The following is a 20,035-nucleotide window of genomic DNA, read 5'->3' as shown; positions in this document are numbered from 1 at the left end:
TACATCACTGACATTTTACACCGAGATCATTCACAAACACTGTCTAATGTAGGGTTGCCAACCTTCAGGTAGTAGCTGGAGATCTCCTGCTATTACAACTGATCTCCAGCCTACACAGATCAGTTCACCTGGAGAAAATGGCCACTTTGGCGATTGGTCTCTATGGCACTGAAGTCCCGTCCCTCCCCAAACCCTCCCTCCTCAGGCTCCACCCCCAAAAACCTCCCATCGGTGGCGAAGAGGGACCTGGCAATCCTAGTCTAATGGCTGACCAGCTGCTCATTAATGCAGCCTGCTCTCTGCTTCATTCATTCTAAGAACACACAGCCTACACATAACGCTGCATTATACTGAGTCAGACCCTTTGTCCATCAAAGTCAGTATTGTCTGCTCAGGCTGGCAGCAACTCTCCAGAGTTTCCACATCACCTACTACAACCCAACCCTTAAACTGGCGATGCCGGAGGTCTCTAGGCCCCACCTGGAAGCTGGGCCACCCTACCTCAGCTCCTTGGAGGAAGGGTGGCGTATCAATGAAATCGACAATAGTTTACTTTTCTCTTTCGCAGATGAAGGACTTGCGTCACGAGAACGTGAATCCCTTTCTAGGCCTGTTGTCTGACGGCAGCCTCTCTGCCATCGTGGTGGAATTCTGCTCCCGTGGGAGCCTGGAGGATTTGCTGCAGAATACGGACATCAGACTGGACTGGATGTTTAAGTCCTCTCTCCTGATGGACTTGATTAAAGTATGTCCCTTCTTATTTCACTCCATGAGGAACACATTTGATCAAAAATGCCGAACTGGACTCTTTAGGTCAAGCGAGAGTAGGGATGCCAACCTCCAGGTGGTGGCTGGAGATCTCCTGCTATTACAACTGATCTCCAGCCAACAGAGATCAGTTCACCTGGAGAAAATGGCCACTTTGGCAATTGGACTCTAAGGCATTGAAGTCCCTCCCATCTCCAAACCCCACCCTCCTCAGGCTCCACTGGGGTTCCCAGATCCGGGTTGGAAATACCTGGGGGTTTTTGGGGCGGAGCCTGAGCCCCCCCCAATCTTGGGGAAGATGTGACATCATTTCTGGGCGACACTCTAGGAATTCCCCCTGATCTCCTTGGTAAAGCCCATAGAGACACGAGGAAATTCCTAGAGCATCACTAAGGAGGCCTTTTCTCAAACTTTTTCTCCCTGGTCCTCAATTTCTCATGGGGGTTGGAGCCAAGGAAGGGAGCTTTCCTACCGTGGGCAGGCACATACCGAGCCTAGTTTAAAATTGTACTGTCCGCTTAATAGCAGAAGTGAAATTTGAACCTGGTTATCCCCATTCCAACAACTACATCCCTTTGGGCTGATCTTATGTTCTCGGGTCCTTCTGTTGCAAAGATTAAGGCACCAAACCTGTTAAACCTCTTTGTCTAACAGGGAATGAAATATTTACACCACCAGGATATTCTACACGGACGCCTGAAGTCTCGAAACTGTCTGGTGGATGGACGGTTTGTGCTGAAGATCACTGATTATAGCTACAGTGAATTTTTGGCAGCCCAACAACCTCTACATATTCCGCCACCTGCTGAAGGTATGAATGTAAAGGTTGGCTCCTACTGAAGAGTGGAAAAAGTGGATGAAATAATTGTTTTTCTCCTTACAGGAAGGCAGCTCTCGCTCTGTTTGTCCCTGTTGTAGAAGGGACAGAACGTAGAAGAAGAGTTTTAGTTTCTGGCGGAAGCCCAGGACTCATGCTCAAAGCATACAGAATGATTGAGTTCCTTAATCTGAACTCCAGATGTGTAATTTTTGGCACCCAGATGTGTAATTTGGCACCCAAAAACAGCTGTGGGAGGGGGCTATGGGTCAGGGGTGCAGCAGTGGGGAATGATGGTTTAGCTCTTTTCTCTGCATAATTTCCCTGCATAAGTTCCACCGCATTAAAAGCACTGGCATGGGGGGTGGGGGGAAGACAGGTCATATTGTGCCTGTCTTTTTCCCCATGCAGGGCATAATCAGTTTTCTTTGCCTCAATATCACCAGAAAGGATATACAGTTTCAAATGACACCAACATTCATATACTGTGTGCCTTTCATAAGAACATCCCAGAAGCCCTGCTGGATCAGACCAAAGCCCATCAAGTCCAGCAGTCTGTTCACACAGTAGCCAACCAGGTGCCTCTAGGAAGCCCACAAACAAGACGGCTGCAGCAGCACCATCTTTCCTGTGTTCCATAGCACCTGATATAACAGGCATGCTCCTCTGATACCGTAGATAATAGGTATGCATCATGACTTGCATCCATTTTGACTAGTAGCCATCGATAGCCCCGTCCTCCATAAGAAAGCCCTGCTGGATCAGACCCAGGCCCATCAAGTCCAGCAGTCTGTTCACACAGTGGCCAACCAGGGGCCTCTAGGAAGCCAAAAGTCAAGACAACTGCAGCAGCATTATCCTGCCTGTGTTCCACAGAGCCTGGTATAATAGGCATGCTCCTCTGGCCCTGGAGAGAATAGGTATGCATCACGACTAGTATCCATTTTGACTAATCGCCATGAATAGCCCTACCCTCCATGAACATGCCCACTCCCCTCTTAAAGCCTTCCAAGTTGTCAGCCGTCACCACATAAGAATATAAGCAGCACCATGTCCTAGAGAGGACCATCCTGTCATGGGAGTCCCATCTGCAGTCAGAGATGGGGCAGGTTTATCACCACCTCTTGGAGACAGAGCACAGGCTGAAATCTGAGTTCACTAAATCTTTAATAACATGAGAAGAGCCATGCTGGATCAGACCCACACCCATCAAGTCCAGCAGTCCGTTCACACAGTGGCCAACTAGGTGCCTCTAGGAAGCCCACAAACAAGACGACTGCAGGAACATTGGCCAATTGGAAGCCTTGTTGGGTAAAAGCCCCACCTGGCCTACCCACTTTTTAAAAACACTTGGTGGGTACCAGGAAAGGTGTCCACGGGCACTATGCTCGCCCAGGCACCACGTTGGGGATCCCATAGCCCACGACTGGTGTAACAATTATTTCCTGTGTTCGGAGAACCCTGGGAATTGTAGTTCAGCGAAGAAGGGGTGAAGGATATCTAGCAGAATTCTTCACCAAAGTACAGTTCCCAGGCTTCCTTGAAGGGAGACATGGTAATGACATAAAACTTTTTGAAACATGCAGTATAGATAGGATTGCCAACCTCCAGGTGGTGGCTGGAGATCTCCTGCTATTACAACTGCTCTCCAGCCGATAGGGATCAGTTGGCCATTGGACTCTATGGCATTGAAATCCCTCCCCTCTCCAAACCCCACCCTCCTCAGGCTCCGCTCCAAAATCTCCAGGTATTTCGCAACCCGGAGCTGGCAACCTTAAGTTTAGATCAGCACGATACCATGGGATTATTTGTCTCTTTGTTTCTGACTACAGGCTAAAAGGGGGGAGGGAGGAAGACGTCTTCTGCATAGATTTGAATAAACTTTTTTCTCTCCCTCCTCCCCCAGAATTGCTCTGGACAGCTCCAGAGTTGTTGAGAAATCCAGTAGTATTCCCGAAAGGCACCTTAAAAGGAGACGTGTACAGCTTTGCCATGGTTCTCCAAGAAGTTGTCTTGCGGGGCCCGCCATATTGCACATCCCAAGTCTCCGCTGAAGGTGAGCCGTCGGACTATGGCGTGTTCTTCAACACACGCACACGGGTGTCAAGAATGCAATCAGACATCGTATGACAGATGTCCCCAATATGGTGAATAAGGAGGTGGAGGGGGCGGAGCCTGAGGAGGGAGGGGTTTGGGGAGGGGAGGGACTTCAATGCCATAGAATCCAATTGCCAAAGTGGCCATTTTCTCCAGGGGAATGGATTTCTATCACCTGGAGATCAGTTGTAACAGTGGGAGATCTCCAGCCCCCACCTGCAGGTTAGTAACAAAATCACAGCAGAAGGGCCCAAAAAATACCAATATCAAACTGGCATTGCAATAGTCTATATTGATAATACAATGGAGATATATACTATACAACGCAAAATAATGTCAACAACAATAATAACATAGAGAACTAGAACTCCATTGTATTATCAATATAGACTATTGGATTAGATATATATTTATTGATTCGGTCTGTTCGACCAGCCAGAGGTTAATACATAAAATAATCTGACTTAATAAAACTGTAAAACTAGTGTAAATTACAAAATTAGATAAAAGACTAATGATGTTAAAATGTAGGATATTAAAACAAATCACAAAAATTAACAACTTAATATTTCTAAAAGTATAGCCCAGTTTAGTAAATTTTTTCCCATTCTATTTTTTCGGATTTTAATTGCGATGGCACAGAATTTGGCAGTTGGGAGCGAAAAGTGTGGAGTTTCACCCATCAGGAGCCTCTTAGGAATTCTGCTGGCTTCTCGGGGAATTCACTGATCAGGGGAGCAATGAATTTAATAAGGGCCTCATGATGAACAGCTGAACCATACATGCTCGGTGGTTTCAATGTCTCCTGACCTGCAAGGGTATAGCCTTTCCGATCTTGGAACCTTCTTGTATTTTCCTTCTAGGACAGCCGAAGGCAGGACTATTGCATCGTCAGTTTGTTATTGGTGTTTTTTGGCCCCTGCTGTTGTGATTTTGTTACCACCTTGTTACCAAACGGTTGCCATCTGGATTGAGCAATTTGGCTAACAACCTGGAGGTTGGCAACCCTACCTGCTTAGCTTCTAAGTTATGATAAGATCAGGCTAGCTTGGGACATGGAGGCCAGGGCAAACACAGGTGGTTTGCCATTGCCTGTCTCTGAGTAGCAACCCTGGGCTTCCTTGGTGGTCTCCCATCCACGAACTAACCAGGGCTGACCCTGCTTAGCTTCCAAGATAAGGTGAGATCAGACTAGCCCAGGGTATTCAGGTCAGGGCCTAAGGCAAGGTCTACTCTATTTATTCCAGAAATTATACGCAAGCTGAAGAAACCACCGCCCTTGTTGCGTCCCAATGTTTCTCTGGATAGTGCCCCCTTGGAGTGTCTCCAGCTGATGAAGCAGTGCTGGAGCGAAGCACCGGAGAGAAGGCCAACGTTTTATGAGGTTTTTGAACAGGTCAGTCTGCTTTATGGCATGCTGTGAGCAAAAATGGGAGGTTTTTAAATTTTCTTTGGAGTGGTGGTACTTGATGACCTCACCCTGTAGCGGTCATAGAATCATAGAGTTGGAAGGGACCTCCATGGTCATCTAGTGTAACCCCCTGCACAATGCAGGAAACTCGCAACTACCTCCCCTACACACACCCAGTGCCCAGAAGATGGCCAAGATGCCCCTCCTCCCATGAACTGCCTAAGTTCATAGAATCAGCATTGCTGCCATCTAACCTCTGCTTAAAAACCTCCAGGGGAGGAGAGCTTACCACCTCCCGAGGAAGCCTGTTCCACTCAGGAACCGCTCTGTTAGGAAATTCTTCCTAATGTCTACATGGAAACTCTTCTGATTTAATTTTAACCAGTTGGTTCTGGTCCGACCTTTTGGGCAACAGAAAACAGCTCAGCACCCTCCTCTCTATGACAGCCCTTCAGTTACTTGAAGACAGTTATCATATTCCCTCTCATATTCTCCTTTTCAGGCTAAACATACCCAGCTCCTTCAACCTTTCCTCATAGGACTTGGTCTGCAGACCCCTCAACATCTTTGTTGCCCTCCTCTGGACACGTTCCAGCTTATCTACATCTTTCTTAAATTGTGGTGCCCCAAACTGATCACATAGTAAAGACCAGCACCACAACCCTGCTCTTCAAGATTTTCAAATAACAGGGAGAGTGATAGTCAAAAATCCATATCATGTTTAGGGTTGCCAACTCCAGTTTGGCAAATTCCTGGAAATTTTGGAGTGGAGCCTGAGGAAAGTGGAGTTTGAGGAGGAAAGGGACTTCAATGGAGCATAATTCCAAAGAGTCCACCCTCCAAAGCAGCAATTTTCTCCAGAGGCACTAATCTCTGTTGCCTGGAGAGCAGTTGTAATGCTGGGAGATCTCCAGGCCCCGCCTGGAAGCTGGCAACCCTTTGTTTTATTAAATTTCCAGGATACCAGAATCTGGAGCAGCTCCAGCCCAGGTTTTACTTATGGTTCTAGGTAAGCTGGCTAGGCAAGCTGCTTTGTGGATCTGTAACTGGTTGACAGATTGCACCTGGTCCTTTTTAACTGGAGATGCTGGGGATTGAACCTGGGACCATCTGCATGCCAAGCAGATGCTCTTCCACTGAGCCACAGCCCCTCTCCATGGCCTCTTGTAGATGGTATTTCACATCACCTACTGCCTGGTCCTTTTTAACTGGAGATGCTGGGGATTGAACTTGGGACCTTCTGCATGCCAAGCAGATGATCTGCCTCTGAGCCACAAACCCTTCCTGTATTCCTGGGTGATTGTGGCATCTTACAGGGACAAGTGGGAATGTCAGCTTTAACTAACTCTATGCACATCACTCAGCAGTGCACGGACTGAATATGTCAAGTTGAATGGATTTAAATTCATTTCATTCATTGACTAGGTTTTCTTCAGTTAGGTGACAGCCCTAGTAAACAGCTAAGAATCCAGCTTGAATTCTTTTCCTCCCTCTCCCCACCCAGTTTAAAACCATCAACAAAGGCAAGAAGACCAATATCATTGACTCTATGTTGAGGATGCTGGAACAATATTCGAGCAATCTGGAAGATCTGATCCGGGAAAGGACTGAGGAGCTAGAGCAGGAGAAGCTGAAGACGGAGAAACTGCTGACCCAAATGCTCCCCCGGTAAGCTCAGTGCTTGAGGCAACAATCAGTGGCAGCTCAAGGGAGGAGGGGAGGGGAGGGCTGAGGCTTCCCCCCACCTTCTGTTCCCACCTGCCTGCCCACCCAGAAGCCAGAGCAATTCATGCTTCTTTCCTCCTTGTTCCCCCGGCAATGTGCTCAGCCAACTGCATACCCAATACAACTTCCTGAATTCTCGTATTTTGCGAGAGTTCGGAAAGCCCTGTTGGGCATGCGAGGCTTACTGTATTGTTTCAAGATGCCTACAAGAAAAGGAGTAAGTAACTTTCTTCCTCCTTGTTCCCTAAGGATCTTGAAGCATAGCATGGCAAGCTGTGCATGCCCGGTAGGGCTTCCCAAATTCTTGTATTTTGCGAGAGATCGGAAAGCCCTTTGGGGAATGTTAGGCTTACTGTATTGTTTCAAGATGCCTACAAGAAAAGGATTAAGTAACTATCTTCTTCCTCCTTGTTCCCTAAGGATCTTGAAGCACAGCGTGGTAAGCTGTGCATGCCCAGTAGGGCTTCCCGAATTCTCGTATTTTGCGAGGGTTCGGAAAGCACTGTTGGGCATGTGAGGCTTACTGTGTTGTTTCAAGATGCCTCCAAGAAAAGGATTAAGTAACTGTCTTCCTCCTCCTTGTTCCTTAAGGATCTTGAAGCACAGCACTGCAAGCTGTGCATGCCCAGTAGGACTTCCTGAACTCTTGAATTTTGCGAGTTCTGGAAACCTTGCTGGGCATGCATGGTTTCCTGTGCTGTGCCTCAAGATGTCTGGGGGATGAGGAGTAGCTAATAGCCCTTTCCTCTTCTTTCCTTGTGGATCTTGAAACCCAGCACAACAAGCTGTGCATGCCCAACAGAGCTTCCTGAACACTCACATTTTTCGAGAGTTCGGGAAGCCTGACTAGTATTCATTTTTACTAGCAGCCAAGGGTAGCCCTCTCCTCCATGAACATGTCCACTCCCCTCTTAAAGCCTTCCAAGTTGGCAGCCATCACCACATAAGAAAAGCCCTGCTGGATCAGACCGAGGCCCATCAAGTCCAGCAGGCTGTTCACACAGCGGCCAACCAGGTGTCTCTAGGAAGCCCACAAACAAGACAGCTGCAGCAGCATTCTCCTGCCTGTGTTCCACAGCATCTAATATAATAGGCGTGCTCCTCTGATCCTGGAGAGAATAGGAATGCATCATGACTAGTGTCCATTCTACTAGTAGCCATGGATAGCCCTCTCCTCCATGAACATGTCCACTCCCCTCTTAAAGCCTTCCAAGTTGGCAGCCATCACCACATAAGAAAAGCCCTGCTGGATCAGACCGAGGCCCATCAAGTCCAGCAGGCTGTTCACACAGCGGCCAACCAGGTGTCTCTAGGAAGCCCACAAACAAGACAGCTGCAGCAGCATTCTCCTGCCTGTGTTCCACAGCATCTAATATAATAGGCGTGCTCCTCTGATCCTGGAGAGAATAGGAATGCATCATGACTAGTGTCCATTCTACTAGTAGCCATGGATAGCCCTCTCCTCCATGAACGTGTCTGCTCCCCTCTTAAAGCCTTCCAAGTTGGCAGCCATTGCCACATCCTGGGGCAGGGAGTTCCACAGTTTAACTATGTGTTAAACAAAGCCCAGCCTTTGGTGATGCAAATCAGGAGCTGAATGTTGGTCTGCAAACCAAATCTTGGTTTCACAGGCTCATCACAGACCTTCGTTTCACACAATCTGAACCGAGCCATATAGTGAAAGCACCAACTCTGTGAAGATGTCACAGGTAATTCTCCCCTTAAGTCCCCTTGCTTGGCTTTTTCTTGCCATTTTAGATCAGTGGCGGAAACCCTGAAAACCGGCGCTACTGTTGAACCGGAGTATTTCGATGAGGTCACCATCTATTTCAGCGACATCATCGGCTTCACCACCATCTCTGCCCTCAGTGAGCCCATTGAGATTGTGGATCTCCTGAATGACCTTTACTCTCTGTTTGATGCTATCATTAGCCATCACGATGTTTACAAGGTAAGGCACTAGGTTTGCAGCCTGTGGGGCAGGAGGGGGACAGGTGGAGTTGGGGGAAAGATAGTTCCAACACAAAAGAGAAACTAGAGGCTGGTGGATTTTGGTTCTCCCTTTGTTCCAGCAATGAACTGAATATCCCATAAGAACCTAAGAACATCAGAAGAGCCCTGCTGGATCAGACCAGTGAGGGTCCATCCAGTCCAGCATCCTGCCTCATACAGCGGTCAACCAGTTCCTCTGGAGGGCCCACAACAGGACATAGAGGCCGAGGCCTTCCCCTGATAAGAACCTAAGAAGAGCCCTGCTGGATCAGACCAGTGGTTCATACAGTCCAGCATCTGGTCTCACACAGTGGCCAACCAGTTCCTTTGGCAGTCCAACAACAGGGCATAGAGGCCAAGGCCTTCATAAGAACATAGGAAGAGCCCTGCTTGGATCAAACCAGTGGTCCATCTAGTCCAGCATCCTGTGTCACTCAATGGCCAACCAGTTATTCCAAATGGTCAACAGCAGGGCTTAGAGGTTAAGGCCTTTCCCCTGACTGGAAACCTTCATATGAATTTGTGTTTTATAATCCCACCACAGTTTGGGAGCAGGGAGGTTTAAAGAGTGGCATGAATGGACAAGAAAGTTGAAATGGCCCATCTCCAACTGTTAGGTAAGTCCTGGGAATAGGGTTGCCAATGTCCAGGTGGTGGCTGGAGATCTCCCGTTATTACAACTTATCTCCAGGTGACAAAGAGATCCGTTCAAGTGGAGAAAATGGCTGTTTTGGAAGGTGGACTCTATGGCATTGTACCTTGCTGAGGTCCCGCCCCTCCCCAAACCCTGCCCTCCTCCAGCTCCACCTTCAAAATCTCCAGGTATTTCCCAACCCAGAGCTGGCAACCCTACCTGGGAAAGACCCTTTTTGGCCTGAGACCCTGGAGAGCTTCTGTCACTCAGAGGGTACACTGAGATCGGTGGACCAGTGGTGGGACTCTCTCTGTAAGGCAGTTCTGTATCTTTAAAGCCTGCTTCCTCCGGTTCTGTCAACATGAGCTCGTAGCAAAGTTGTTAATCGATTCTCAAGCCTTTGGGTCTGCTATTCTGAATGCTCTTTTGGGGTGAAAATGTCTTTGATTTCCAGGTGGAAACCATCGGCGATGCCTACATGGTTGCTTCGGGGCTCCCGAAACGAAACGGTCAGAGGCACGCTGCTGAGATCGCCAACATGGCTCTGGACATCCTCAGCTCGGTAGGGTCTTTCACGATGAAGCACCTTCCTGGCGTGCCCATCAGGATTCGGATGGGGCTGCACTCGGGTAAGAAAGTAGGCTCTTGTGCCTGACTCGGACTGAATGCAAAGAGGAATCACCAGCTGTCTATTGTGCAGACTGAGACCTTTCGTTTGTAATTCTCTGTTTGCTGACAAGACAGGGTCTCTTGGAAACACTGAGATATCCAAATGAATATGGGGGAGTGTGTTCAGCAGTAGAGCATCTGCTTGGCATGCAGAAGGTCCCAGGTTCAATCCCAGGCATCTCCAGCTAAACTGACCAGGCAGTAGGCGATGTGAAAGACCTCTGCCTGAGACACCAGAGAGCTGCTGCCAGTAAGAGTAGACAAATATTGACTTTGATAGACCGATGGTCTGATCCAGTATAATGCAGCTTCATGTGTTCACTAAACTCCATCGTAGATTGACCCCATCCAGCGTGGTGTAGTGGTTAGGAGCAGTGGACTCGAACCTGGTTTGATTCCTCGCTCCTCTACATGAAGTCTGCTGGGTGACCTTGGTCCAGTCACCATTCTGTCTGAACTCTCTCAGCCCCACCGACTTCACAAGATGTCTGTTGTTGGGAAGGGAAGGAGATTGTAAGCCAGTTTGATTCTCCTTAAAAAGGTAGGGGAATTTGACAGATAACAACAACTCTTCTTCTTCTTCTTCTTCTTCTTCTCCTTCTCCTTCTCCTTCTCCTTCTCCTTCTCCTTCTCCTTCTCCTTCTCCTTCTCCTCCTCCTCCTCCTCCTCCCCCACTACAGCTATGATACTATCTCCACTTGCCTGGGACTAAGCACCAGAATTCATGCAATAAGGCTTTTGAGTTCACACTCTTAGTCTGAACTGCCCTGACCTGAATGGCCCGGGCTAGCTTGATCTTGTCAGATTTCAGAAACTAAGCAGTGTCAGCCCTGGTTCGGACTTGGATGGGAGACCACCAAGAAAAGCCAGGGTTGCTATGCAGGGGAAAGCAATGGTAAACCACCTCTGTACATCTTTTGCCCTGACCTGGATGGGCCAGGCTAGAGAACAGGGGTGAATAAGAACCAACTCTTCTCCTTTTTCTTGTTTGCCGGCTGGCCGAGGGGATAACTCAACTTGGATCCACATTTTCCTCCCCAACACACACACACACCAACTGAGTGTATTATGCCAATAAAAGCAGCTAATCTGCAAATATCTAGGCTAGAGCTGGACACCGAGGCGGTGGGGAGGAGTAGGTCTCCTCCAAGCCCAGAGGCTGGATGGGGATTGTTTGTTGAGACCTCAGATCTTTGGCCAGGGGCCACATGCCGTGGCTCCGAGTTCATAAGTCCCTCCGGAATCCTTGATGCTTATTGCAGAAGATGGGCCAATATGCTTCATTAACCTACCCAGTGCTTCTGGCGACCGGCCGCCAGAGAAGAAAAACAGGCTGTGCGCAAACAAATTCCCAGATCTATGGAAGGAGAAGCCCTGACCTCATTAGCAATCGGGGCTTGAGAAGGGTCTCCTTGCTCTTAGTTCTTGCCTTGATCAAAAACCTGGTGCTGAGAAAGGAAGAACATTAGGAAGAAGTCTCTGGCAGTCAGAGCGGTTCCTCAGTGGAAGAGGCTTTCTCAGGAGGTGGTGGGCTCTCCTTCTTTGGAGGGTTTTAAGCAAAGGCTAGGTGGTCATCTGACAGCAAGGCTGATTTCTTGCCACAAGCACGGGAGGTTTTGCCTTGGATTTGCCACTTTCTAGGTGCACATTTTCCCCATCCGAATTCTCGGAACTCAAAAATAAGCCCCCATGCAGAGTTTTGAGAATTCGGATCGGAAAAAATGTGCATCTAGAGAGCAGCAAATCCAAGGCAAAACCTCCCGTGCATAAATGGCCTTTGTGAACTTAGGCAGATCAGGAGAGGGAAGGCAGGAAGGGTTGCGTCAGGAGGCAGTTTTCCTACAGACCAGATTGGCCGGGGATCCTGGAAGATTTTTGTTGAGCCATCTTCTGGGCATGGAGTAGGGGTCACTGGGGGTGTGGGGGGGGGGAGGCAGTTGTGAATTTCCTGCATTGTGCAGGGGGTTGGACTAGATGACCCTGGTGGTCGCCTCCAACTCTATGATTCTATGAATCAAGCGTTAGTATTTCGAACCTGAAGGTCAAATTTCTTGTTCAAGATACGAAGTCAAACTTCTTTGAGTTTCCCCACTCCAATGTTGCACTTAAAATTTTCACATGCAATATTTGAGCAGCCGGACCAGGAAGTGTGTTGAATAAAGGCTTCTTTGCCATCCTTGTTCATAAAGAACATGTTTTGCTTTTCTGCCAGGGCCTTGCGCCGCCGGAGTTGTGGGCCTCACGATGCCACGGTACTGTCTGTTTGGGGACACTGTGAACACGGCTTCACGGATTGAATCCACTGGGTTGCGTAAGTGTCTCGCAGTTTCAGGACCCAAGTCCCTGAACTGCTCTCTGGCGGCACTGTGGAACTTGTGACTTGCTAAATGAATAGGGTTGCCAACCTCCAGGTGCTAACTGGAGAGCTCTTGCTATGACAACTGATCTCCAGCCGATAGAGATCAGTTCCCCTGGAGAAAATGGCCGCTTTGGCCATTGGACTCTATGGCATTGAAGTCCCTCCCCTCCCCAAACCCCGCCCCCCCTCAGGCTCAACCCCAAAACCCTCCCACTGGTAGCAAAAACCTGGCAACCCTACAAATGAATGTAGTGGCCCTTGGGGTGCTCGATAATCTTCTGAGTTTACTCCCTGCCTGGAACTTTGAAAATGGGGGGGATTTGGGGGGAGGGCATTTTCTAGCGTCTCTAGTGAGATCAAAATAAGACCGAGGCCGATGGTGCAAAATAGGCATAAAAAAAATCTTCAGGGGAATCTGTAATATATAATATATAAATTGAGCTATACAACTGTATCTTATATATCTCTCTTTTACAAGGTTTTTCTTTCTTTCTCCTCCATGCAATCTCAAGGACAAATAAGCTCTGGCAGTTATGTATATGGTATAGATTGTGTTCTTGACTTTTAACACAGCGTTTTATTTGCCTGTATAATTTTAACCAAAGAACTACTTTTATAAACTCAGTAATGTAATTACATATTATACATTACAGATTCCCCTGAAGAAGCCTCTTGGACGAAACATGTAGGGAAATTCTATTCTGAGTAATGCTTTTAAAAAAACCTATTTTGCACCATTGGCTTCGGCTTTATTTTTATCTCCTGTTACTGGTGGGGCCCTTTTATTTCTCTTTGTTAGCATCTCTAGAAAGACTGGGTTGGTGAACTGGGTTTATTTCTTTGTTTACTTTATTTATACCCAATGGGAGCCAAAAGCTGCTTACGCCTTTCTCCTCTCCTCCATTTTATCCTCACAACAACCCTGTGAGACGGTTAGGATGAGAGCGTGGGACTGGCCCAAGGTTTCCTAGTGAGCTTCCATGCCAGAATGGGGATTCGAACCTGGGCCCCCAATATATTAGTCGGGCACTCTAACCACTATACTGCACCGTAGGGTTGCTAGCTCTGGGTTGGGAAATACCTGGATATTTGGAGGGGTGGCGCCTAGGGAGGGTGGGGTTTGGGGAGGGGAGGGGAGGAACCTCCACAGGATATAATGTCATAGAGTCCACCCTCCAAAGCAGCCATTTTCTCCAGGGGAACTGAACTTGGTTGTATGGAGATCAGTTGTAATAGTAGGAGATTTCCAGGTGCCACTGGGAGGTTGGCAACCCCACTGCACTGGCTGTATATGCAAAAAACAGGAAAGAACAAAGTTTGGTTTACTGGATCATCAACTGGGCTTTGTGGCAGAACAATATCATTTCTCCCCTATTTTAAAGCTACTGTGACTTCACACAAGATAATTTGATCGCAATGTCTAGATAAATTCATGAGAGGGAGGGCATCTTGGCCATCTTCTGGGCATGGATTAGGGGTCACTGGGGGTGTGGGAGGGGAGGTAGTTGTGAAATTCCTGCATTGTGCAGGGGGTTGGACTAGATTACCCTGGTGGTCCCTTCCAACTCTATGATTCTATTATTCTATAAAAAAAAACCCAAAAATCCTCCCCGGTAGCATATGTGATACAGTGCTTTGTTGAAACATCATGTGATGTACCCCCTGCATGTGTTCCAAACATCACATGAGACCCACACTATCCAAACAGATGGAACACCCATGCCCAGACTTCATAGTAGCCACTGTGACTGAAAGAGGGCACGTCTGTGCCAATGCTATCCGTTCTGGGCAGCGAAGCTTGAATTATTATGGATTTCCTGCATGGAGCAGAAGTTTGGACTATGAAGAAAGTGCTGTCAAGTCACAACCGATTTACGGCGACCCCAGCAAGGGGCTTCCAAGGGCAGTGAGAAGCAGAGGTGGTGTGCCATAACCTTCCTTTGCAGAGCCTTCCTTGGTGGTCTCCCTTCCAAGTACGGGCCCTGCTTCGCTTCTGAGATCTGACAAGATCAGGCTATGCTGTGTCGGGTTGGCAGGTCACCCCTGGCCACTGGAAGGGTATGGGGAGGGGGTAGCATTGCCAGAATGAGGTGGGGAAATTCCTGGAGATTTGGGGATGGCACCTGGGGAGGACAGGGACCACAGTGGGGTGCAATACCATACAGTCCACCCTCCAAAGCAGCTATTTTCTCCAGGGGAGCTGAGCTGTGTAGTCTGGAGAATAACTGTAATTCTGGGGGATCCCCAGATCCCACCTGGAGGCTGGCATTCCTAATGGCATGCCTCTTTCCCCCCAGGGTTGGACTAGATGGCCTCCCATAACCATTCCAGGCAGTTCTGTCACTAATCATTTCTCTTCTGTCTCTCAGCATACAGAATTCACATCAGCCAAAACACCATGAAGATACTAAGGAGTCTGAATGAAGGCTATAAAACCGAGTTCAGAGGGAAAACCGAGCTGAAGGTAAGGAGCTCTGCCGTCCTGTAGACTTCGGGTGGGAAACCTGAACCACTCTGTCTTTTCCTCTACCAAGGGCAACATTTTTATATTTGGCAAAAGGAAGGGAGGTGCAAAGAGAAGAGGTGAGGCCTCCAAATTAGGGCTGCCGGCAGGAGGCCTCCAAGAATACTGGATGATCCAGCTAAAATAAAGCGCTGTTGAGTCTCATTTTTCTCCATAGGACTGTAAGCCAGCCAGGGTTTAACACACCCATGGAAATCAATGGCCTTGCAAGTTATATCTTAATACTGAATGCAGGACTGCCTTAAGAGGAAAGGCTGAGGGACTTGGGAGTGTTCAGTCTGGAGAAGAGGAGGTTGAGGAGGGACATGATTGCTCTCTTGCAGTATTTGAAGGGCCGTCACTTAGAGGAGGGCAGGGAGCTGTTCCTGTTGGCAGCAGAGGGTAGGACTCGCAATAATGGGTTTAAATTGTGGTCAGAGAGGTACCGGCTGGATAATAGGGAAATTTTTTTTACAGTAAAAGTTGTTTGACAGTGGAATCGGCTACCTAGGGAGGGGGTGAGCTCCCTGTCACTGGCGGTCTTTGAGGCTGGACAAGCACTTGTCAAGGATGCTCTAGGCTGATCCTGCAGGGGGTTGGACTAGATGGCCTCTATGGCCCCTCCCAACTCTATGATTCTGTGATTCTAAATCTTTGGGAGGGAGGGATTTGTATAAAGGTGATGACGCTTCACACAGCTGATGTTCTTGCTGTTTTCAGGGAAAAGGTTTAGAAGAGACATACTGGCTAGTCGGGAAGAGAGGTTTTGCAAAACCGCTGCCATCCCCTCCCGAAGTGAAACCTGGGTAAGTAGGAACTAGATCGGAGCGCCAACATTTCTTCTTTTCCATAAGAGATGCTTGGGCATGCGCTGGCCAAAGCAGGTCATCATGAACCTGCTGAGCCAGAACACATTCACCAGTCTGATGAAGAATTTCAGGATTTGAACTATAGTTGCCGATTCTGGTTTGGGGAATTCCTGGAGATCTGGGGGCAGAGCCTTGGGAGGTCAGGGTTTGGGGAGGGGTGGGCTATAATGCCATAGAGTCCACCCTCCGGAGCAGCCATTTTCTCCAGGGGAACTGATCTCCATAGTACCTTGTGAGGTAGGTGGGGCTGAGAGAATTCGGAGAGAACTGTGACTGGCCCAAGGTCACCCAGCAGGCTTCACGTGTAGGAGTGGGGAAACCAACCTGGTTCTCCAGATTAGAGTCCACCACTCTTAACCTCTACACCATCCTGGCTCTCTCAATGGTATAGGGCCGCTGAATGTGGAGGTTCCATTTAGGCTGCGTGGCCGATAGAATTTTCCTCCTCCATGAATCAGTTGGCATATAAAACCACCACCACCACCACCACCACCACCACCTCCACCACCACCTCCTCCACCTCCTCATCCTCTACCACCACCACCACCACCACCACCTCCTCCTCCTCCTCCTCCTCCTCCTCCTCCTCCTCCTCCTCCTTGCTGTACAGAGTGCTCCAAAGAGCCCACAAGCTTGGAAAGGGCCTTAGTAGGCTTGCCAGGCCCCGTAGCGCCACCGGCGGGAGCTTTCTGGGGCTGTGGCTGCAGCGTGCAGTGAACGCACGCCTGGCACATCCTGCGCGATGCATCCACATCACTTTCGGTTTTACCAGAAAGCGACGTGGACGCTCTAGCGATCTCGGGGCGCTCTAGCGATCTTCTCCGAGATTCCCAGAGCGTGTGCGTCACTTTCGGGTTTATCCGAAAGTGATGTGTGTGTGTGTGTATGTGTGCACGTGCCCACAGTGCCCCCTGGTCATCAGCTGGCCGGCGGGCAGCCCGGTGGATTGGCGGGATTTTACCCACCACCACCGGGGACTTGGCAACCCTAGGCCATAGGAATATTGTGGGTGTTTGACCTTACATCTCTGCAAATACAAAAAAAAATAATAATAATCAGAGCAAAATCCCATGAACCAGAGAAGGGGTTATTTATGTCCTCCATCCTGACACTGAGATACTCCAGGTCCCTGTGTCTGAGGAACACTCCACAAGAACCCAGACAGGCCCTTATTCTCAAGCTATTTTTAGGGGGGCCTTTGAGCCTTTTTGGTTCATGTGATGACATCCCAGCATTGGGGGAGAAATGAAGTTTAGGCTACAGGGTGGATCATTCAGTGGGAACATTCGATTTCCAAAGCTGAACCCATTTCCATCTTGAAGTACATGGGGGTGGGGGCTGTGGCTCAGTGGTAGAGCGTCTGCTTGGCATGCAGAAGGTCCCAGGTTCAATCCCCGGCATTTCCAGTTAAAAAAACCAGGCAAGTAGGTGATGTGAAAGACCCCTGCCTGAGACCCTGGAGAGCCGCTGCCGGTCTGAGTAGACAAGACTGCATTTGAATGACCAAGGGTCTGATTCAGTATAAGGCAGCTTCATGTGTACATTTCCATAAATGAAGTAAGTACATAACTAGGGCTGCAGAGGTAAGTTCCTTATTGAGGTCTGGTAACTTGGGACCATGGTCATCTGGGCAAATTGCCCACTCCCCTGTAAAATCAGAAATGTGTAAGGTTGCCAACCTCCAGGTGGGGCCTGGAGATCTCCAAGAACTACAGCTGATCTGCAGACTACCGAGATCAGTTCCCCTGGAGAAAATGGCTCTTTCAGAGGGTTGATTCTGTGGCATCCCATCCCTCCTGAGTCCCCTCCTTTCCCCAAGCCCCCCTTCCTCAGTCTCCCAAATTTCAGGATTTTCCCAGCCTGGGGCTGGCAACCTTAGGAATGAGCTACTGTTCTGCCTGATCCTCGTAGCTCAACCAGTCTCAGCAACTGTTCTCTGATTGACTGGGGTGTTTCACAGGCAACCCTGGCAGGATACGGTGGTCCGAGAAATCAAGGCTGCGTTGAGGGACCCAAAGAGGAAGTCCATCAGCAAGCAGAAACCATCTTAACAAGGCAAAAGACATGTCCGAACAAGTCCCTATAAGCAACAAACGGTGACCAACTCGACAAGAACTCACGGCTGATCATCACAATTTGATCAAAAGAGCACATTTCAAACAAAGGCCTTTTCCGCATGCATCTCTTACCTCATATTTTCCACGTAGTGGATCTGCGAGGCTTGGAAACGCATGCCACGAAAGCAGCTCCGCACATCTCCTTTTGCAACGTTTTCAGAATCGGTTTTATCCTGTCTGCACCGTTTCTCCCAAAAGCAATGTTTCCTGGTGGGGGAACGTCGCGTCATTCATGACATCGTGGGTGATTGTGCGGGACGCTCCCACCACTTCCCCCTAATTTTGTTGTGTTTTTTGCACATGCGCTCTAGTGCTGATGTGCACCAACGTTAAAGGGAAATGGTGGGGACATTTATACTCAAAATGGATGCCCCACACCGAAGCACAACCCACCATTAGGCACACCTGCATGCCCCTCCAAAACAACTAGAGGCCCAGAGCTTTCCTCCGATGTGCTTTGCACTCAAGAACTATCGATCTACCGTTATATTGCTAATCTCAGCATCAAAAGAATTAGGCGAGGAAATGGGTGGAGGGAGGGGAAGTGAAGGAAGACGAACAAAACTGAACAAGGGAAGGAGAAGGTGGGGTGGAGAAATAAAAACCGTTTGAAGAAGTTTGCATGCTCAAGGAAAGCTGTCTCGGAAACGGATTTTTAAAAATTGCTGTAAAAGTGCTTGGGAAAGCAACGGAGAAAAAACGACGGGAAAACTAATGGAGAACCAAACCAAGAAAAACCTGCGGAAATTAAAAAATAAAATGGAGCTTTCGGCGACATGAAACGTTGTAAAACAATCATGCGGAAAAGGCCAAAGGTGGTGGATTCTTCACCATTGGAGGTTTTAAAGCACTGGTTCCCAACCGGGGTCCGTGGACCCCCAGGGGTCCGCGAGAACTAAATTAAGGTCCGCGAAACAAAGTTATACACCCATAATAAATTAATATTTTCAATTAAAATTTCTCTATTATAAAAATATATATTCAAATATTATTCTAAGTTTAATGTTTAACTAACAGTTATGATAAAAGTTTACTTTCAAATTCTCAGAATTTTTATTTTGAACCTTGGGGTCCCTGCACCGAACAAAAAAGCCCTAGTGGTCCCTGGTCAAAAAAAGGTTGGGAAACCACTGTTTTAAAGTATTGATTGGATATACTTAGTTGCTGGGGATATTATAGCGGTCGTTCCCGTGTCAGCAGGGGGGTTGGACTGGACGACCCTGGTGGTCCCTTCCAACTCTGACATTTTAAACATAAACAAACAAGTAAATAAATTAGTAATTAGGTTAAGTAAATGAATACGGTCAGGAAGGAAAGGGTAGAGACTTTGTTTCTACTTTCTGGCTTGTCGCTAAGAAATTACTCGATAAATAAAGCACAGCAAAGGCACCTTGCTTGCCGCTAGGGGGCAGGAGCGATGTGTTGAACAGAACCTGTAGGAAGGAAGGTTCCCTTTTGCAGTTTCCCGGGGTGGGGTTGGGGGGTTGGAAACCACACAGCTGTCTCAGAAAGTTTTCGTTTGAGATTCCCTTTCCTTGGCCTGTGCATCATTTCTACAACCCCCCGCCGCCCGCCTTTCACTAACTTCTCATGCTGAGTAACGCAGTCTGATCTCTCTCTTATTTGGGGAAAAAAATCGTATTTCGGGATTCTTTACATTACTGGAGGATGAGAAAGTCCTTTCCAAGCTGTGTTACATCTGGTACCCGTGGAAGGAAAACGCTGTAAGAAGAAGTCTGGGAGCTTTCCCTTGCCGACAGTCCGCCAGATTGTGATCTACTGGGACCAGGTCATCTGCTCGTTTCCAGTTGGCACCGATCCGACAAAGGCAGACATGAGAGGCGCACATCCCATGAAATCTTCTGCAAGCCTGGGGTGGCTTCTTCAAGGGTTGTGCAAAAAAAAAAAAAAAAAAAAATCGGTAAATTTCGGGTTTGGGTTTATTGGGCCCGATTTCCCCCCGGCAAACCTGGAATAAGCCGAATACCCATACCGGTAAATATTGGTATTTGGCTTATTTCTGGGTTTACTGAAAAATTCGATATGGGGATATTGCGAAGCTCCTGTGGGAGCA

The 20,035-nt window shown here is 48.3% G+C and overlaps 1 protein-coding gene across 1 annotated transcript in view; it reads left to right on the top strand.

Annotated features, from left to right (window-relative positions):
- Positions 1-17,895, top strand: part of LOC130485615 (retinal guanylyl cyclase 2-like) — a 33,029-nt gene extending 15,134 nt beyond the window's left edge. Inside the window, exons 8-18 of the mRNA XM_056858831.1 lie at positions 569-745; positions 1,423-1,579; positions 3,492-3,641; positions 4,930-5,078; positions 6,598-6,761; positions 8,577-8,769; positions 9,899-10,073; positions 12,326-12,424; positions 14,842-14,936; positions 15,696-15,781; positions 17,805-17,895. Of these exons, the coding sequence (XP_056714809.1) occupies positions 569-745; positions 1,423-1,579; positions 3,492-3,641; positions 4,930-5,078; positions 6,598-6,761; positions 8,577-8,769; positions 9,899-10,073; positions 12,326-12,424; positions 14,842-14,936; positions 15,696-15,781; positions 17,805-17,895 (1,536 nt within the window). The remainder of the gene's footprint in view (positions 1-568; positions 746-1,422; positions 1,580-3,491; positions 3,642-4,929; positions 5,079-6,597; positions 6,762-8,576; positions 8,770-9,898; positions 10,074-12,325; positions 12,425-14,841; positions 14,937-15,695; positions 15,782-17,804) is intronic.
- The last annotated feature ends 2,140 nt before the right edge of the window (positions 17,896-20,035 follow it).

The sequence above is a fragment of the Euleptes europaea genome, chromosome 12 (assembly GCF_029931775.1).
Source record: "Euleptes europaea isolate rEulEur1 chromosome 12, rEulEur1.hap1, whole genome shotgun sequence".
Classification (NCBI taxonomy): Eukaryota; Metazoa; Chordata; class Lepidosauria; order Squamata; family Sphaerodactylidae; genus Euleptes; species Euleptes europaea.
Note: the sequence above shows the minus strand (reverse complement) of the source record. Positions and strands in the feature narration are given on the sequence as shown.